Source organism: Brassica oleracea, chromosome C9 (assembly GCF_000695525.1).
Source record: "Brassica oleracea var. oleracea cultivar TO1000 chromosome C9, BOL, whole genome shotgun sequence".
NCBI lineage: Eukaryota > Viridiplantae > Streptophyta > Magnoliopsida > Brassicales > Brassicaceae > Brassica > Brassica oleracea.
The window spans coordinates 45,391,324-45,395,057 of NC_027756.1; the positions used below are offsets into that span (position 1 = coordinate 45,391,324).

The 3,734-nt window shown below is 32.2% G+C and overlaps 1 protein-coding gene and 1 pseudogene across 2 annotated transcripts in view; one reads left to right on the forward strand and one right to left on the reverse strand.

Moving 5' to 3' along the window:
- LOC106316951 (NHP2-like protein 1) overlaps positions 1–1,625 on the forward strand; it is a 6,080-nt gene extending 4,455 nt beyond the window's left edge. Inside the window, exons 3-5 of one of the 2 annotated variants that reach the window (XM_013754814.1) lie at positions 280–302; positions 403–508; positions 1,331–1,625. In XM_013754814.1, the coding sequence (XP_013610268.1) occupies positions 280–302; positions 403–508; positions 1,331–1,489 (288 nt within the window). In that variant the 3' untranslated portion in view covers positions 1,490–1,625. The remainder of the gene's footprint in view (positions 1–279; positions 303–402; positions 509–1,330) is intronic. The other variant, XM_013754815.1, reaches the window with a different exon arrangement.
- A 260-nt stretch (positions 1,626–1,885) lies between these two features.
- Positions 1,886–2,582, reverse strand: LOC106315148 (annotated as a pseudogene).
- Between the last annotated feature and the right edge of the window lie 1,152 nt (positions 2,583–3,734).

Below are 3,734 nucleotides of genomic sequence, written 5' to 3' on the forward strand. Positions count from 1 at the left end.
CTAGTCCACTACTAGTTATTTATTCTTCCACCATTGAGTGCTTATTGCTTTTGTTTCCTTTAAATACACCATGTATGTTACACAATTAAACACACAATTCAATACAAACATTTCTTTCATTCTCTCAATCTCACAAATCCTCTCATTCTCTTAAATTCGCAAATTTCTCTTCTCTCTCAAATACTTACGGTTACTTCACTCCTTTTTTACTTTGTTCGTGTGCTTCATCACGGTTAAAATACTTAGAAGCTCTCATAATCCCACAAATTATCATACAAGCAGCTCAAGAAAGGTGCTAACGAAGCTACGTTGCAAAACTATTAGCTCACCTCTGTTATATATATATATATATATATATATCTCAACTTTGAAATTTGTGAAGAGTTTCTTACTTTTGCTTTCAGCTACGAAGACGCTTAATCGTGGGATCAGCGAGTTTGTGGTTATGGCCGCAGATGCAGAGCCTCTAGAGATTCTTCTTCATCTACCCTTACTAGCTGAGGATAAGGTTTGAGTTCTTAGTTTTTTTTTTTTTTTTGAATAAATGTTAAATTTATTTATCCAAAACTTTTGTACATTGTATGCAATATTGAGACTAAGATATAAAATATTTGACTAAATTGTTATAATGAGATCATTCTCTTGATCCAAACCATACGCTCAGCCCTGCATCTATTTTATGATCTCCTAGCCTCTTAATGGTAGATAATCTGTTCCTGACATTTTTGTCAATGGTTTTGATCAGAAGCGTATTCGGTAGCTCCTTTTCTCCATGTCTGCGTCTGTTTCTTTCCCTCCAAATAGAATGAGCAGATGCTTGAAAAGCGTATCTCAGCACGAACAACTTAACACTGTCCAAAATGTTCTCCAATAGCAGATGCTTCTTAAAGTTTTAGTATTTATGTCTAGGGAGAGTCTCATTTTAGCTCTTTGTTTCCTGAATTTAGGCAGTTACTTCTTGTGAGTTGTGTTCTAGTTGGGTTTACTTGTCCAGGGGCAGTGTTCTATACGTTTATTAAGTTCTTATAATAAAAATGAGCTCTCTGTTGTGTTAAAAAAAAAAAAAAAACTCTCTTAGTTGTTGGTTTGATTAGTGTGTGATTAATTAAATTAATCAATTGAGTTTGTATATTGTTTTGTTCACTGAACTCTAGTCTCTCTCTCTCTCTCTCGTTTGTTTGGAAGTTTAAATGCTTTATGTTTCTCTTTACTTTCATGCTTTTGTTTAAGCATATATTTGTCCGATTCCAAAATGTTTTGATGTTCTTTTGGACTGATTTTTAATTTTTCTTTTTGGGTACGCTACTCCGTATGTGAATGATTTTTGCAGAATGTTCCGTACGTCTTTGTGCCTTCAAAGCAAGCCTTGGGAAGAGCATGTGGTGTAACAAGATCTGTTGTCGCGTGTTCAGTCACATCAAACGAAGGTAGTCAGTTGAAATCACAAATCCAGCAGCTCAAGGATGCCATTGAGAAGCTTCTTATCTAAAAAAAAGAAAGAAATAAATCTCGAATTGGTTGCTCTGTATGATGTGATCAAAACCCAGCTTGTTGTAACTTATGATAATGACATCACATTGATACACTTATCTGCTGTTGTGTTTCTTGTATTGGTTTTGTTGCTAACTATCGTGTCATCATTTATGAGGGAATAACTAGTAACAAATATGAATATACCATATCAATTACTACACCCAACACAGAAACAGAGTTACACCGCTAATGACTTCAAAGATGTCCAGGAAAGATCATCTTTTGCCTTCTTTCTTTTGTGTGTGGACATTGATTGATAATGTCTCTTTTTTAAAAACAATCTGTTAGCTTCTACTGTAAAAAAAAAACACAAGTGGAGAAGAAATGCATCCCTCTCTCTCTCTCTCTCTCTCTCTCTCTTTCTTTTTCTATTTGGCTTCTTGCTCCATCAACGGAATCTTCTTCCACGTCTCGTCAACTCCATTCAACTGGAGCGGCGGCAGCGAGAAGACACTCACCGTAAAGCTTTTGCTCCTGATCTCCTTCAAAACACGCAAGGCAGCGATTGTGCTTCTCATGTGGAGGCTCTCCGTGCGCTTGTGCTCTGCTTGAACATCCGCAGACTCTGTTCCATCAGATTCACGTCGTGGAGTTTCGGGGAAGCAGCAGCGATCAAGCATCGACTCGGATTCTTTGATGAGCTTGTACAACAAGTCGGTAGCGTAAAAAGGTTGCTGAAGGACACTCTCTGGATGTAAGGCAAACGCATGAGATCACCGGTTCGCTTGTCGTACTTCTTCAGTATCTTGAGTCAATCCTGTGTAGTTGGGAGCGCTGTAGTTCTCGAGGAGAACCATCTCGCCGTGGAGATCGACAATCTCTTTCGAGGCATCTCCTCTGGTGCCCCTAAATCTGATAATTCAATCTCTCGAGTACACTGTATTAAACAGAAAGAAAAACAATTTTTCTTAAATTCGGAAAACACGTAAATGACATAAAACCTGTGAATAGTTGAAGTATTACAACTTGTACCGGGGTATAACTCATTTGCCCCGACCCGACCCGGATTTATGGGCAAATCAATTGAACCATACTAACCGTGTAGCCATACTAACCAACCGAACCAATCCCTTAAAACCAAACCAAATCTGTCGGTTTTAGCAATCCCTCTCAATTTATTTATTTCCGAGATCCAATTTCTCGAAACCTTTCTAACCCTAGTTCTCAAAATCAACCATGCGTGGTGAGAATCGAGATAGAATCCGGAAAAATTTATCCGATTGCGATGGTGGTCGAAATGAGACGGGGTAAGAGTAAACATAAATATAGATGTGAAATATTTATAACTATTTTTGGTCATAATTTTTTAACATACAATTAATTATCTATTAAAAAAGAAAAGTTAGTTATTTATAAGAAAATAATAAGAGTACTTTTACAATTTTCTTTTAAGTAGACTTTTTAAAAGTAACATTATTTATTTAAAGTTAGTTTTTCTTCATGTTTTTATTAAATAATTTACTGTACTTGTAGGATTTTACAATTCGTTTTGTTTAACATTTTTATCTTAAAAGTTAATATTTATCTTTTATAATTCTCTACCTTTAGTATTTTCTAAAACAAACATTATGATAATAATAATAATAATAATAAGAATAATAATAAGAATATAAAAAAATATTTATAATTAATTTTTAAGAATAAATGTTTTTATTATTTTAGTATATATATTTTTGATTATGAGATAGTTTAACACATATCACATTTTAAATATATAACTGACATGTGTTACAATCATGTTAATCAACAATTTTGAAGAACCAATCTCAAAATAATCTTTTATAATTATATTTTGATTTAAATTTTAGAAAAGGAAAATTATATTAAATAAATTGTTTTCAAATCTGTTTTTTAGGATTTTGAAAAGGAAAAGTTCTAAAAATATTACTACTAAATATTTTTTAAAAATTGTTTTAGTATTAAATAATTTTTAAAATTAGTTTTTTTTTCAAAATACGTTTTTACTATCTTATTATATATATTTTTAATCATTATATATTTAAACACATGTCACAATATTAGAAGGAAAGTTATTATCAAATAATATTTTGCAATTATCTTTTGATTAGGATTTTAAGAAACGAAAATTACTATTAAATAATATTTATAATTACTTTTTAATAAAATTCGTTTTTGTTAATATCTTATTAGATATATTTTTAATTATGAGGTAGATTAACACATGTCATAATTTTAAAATA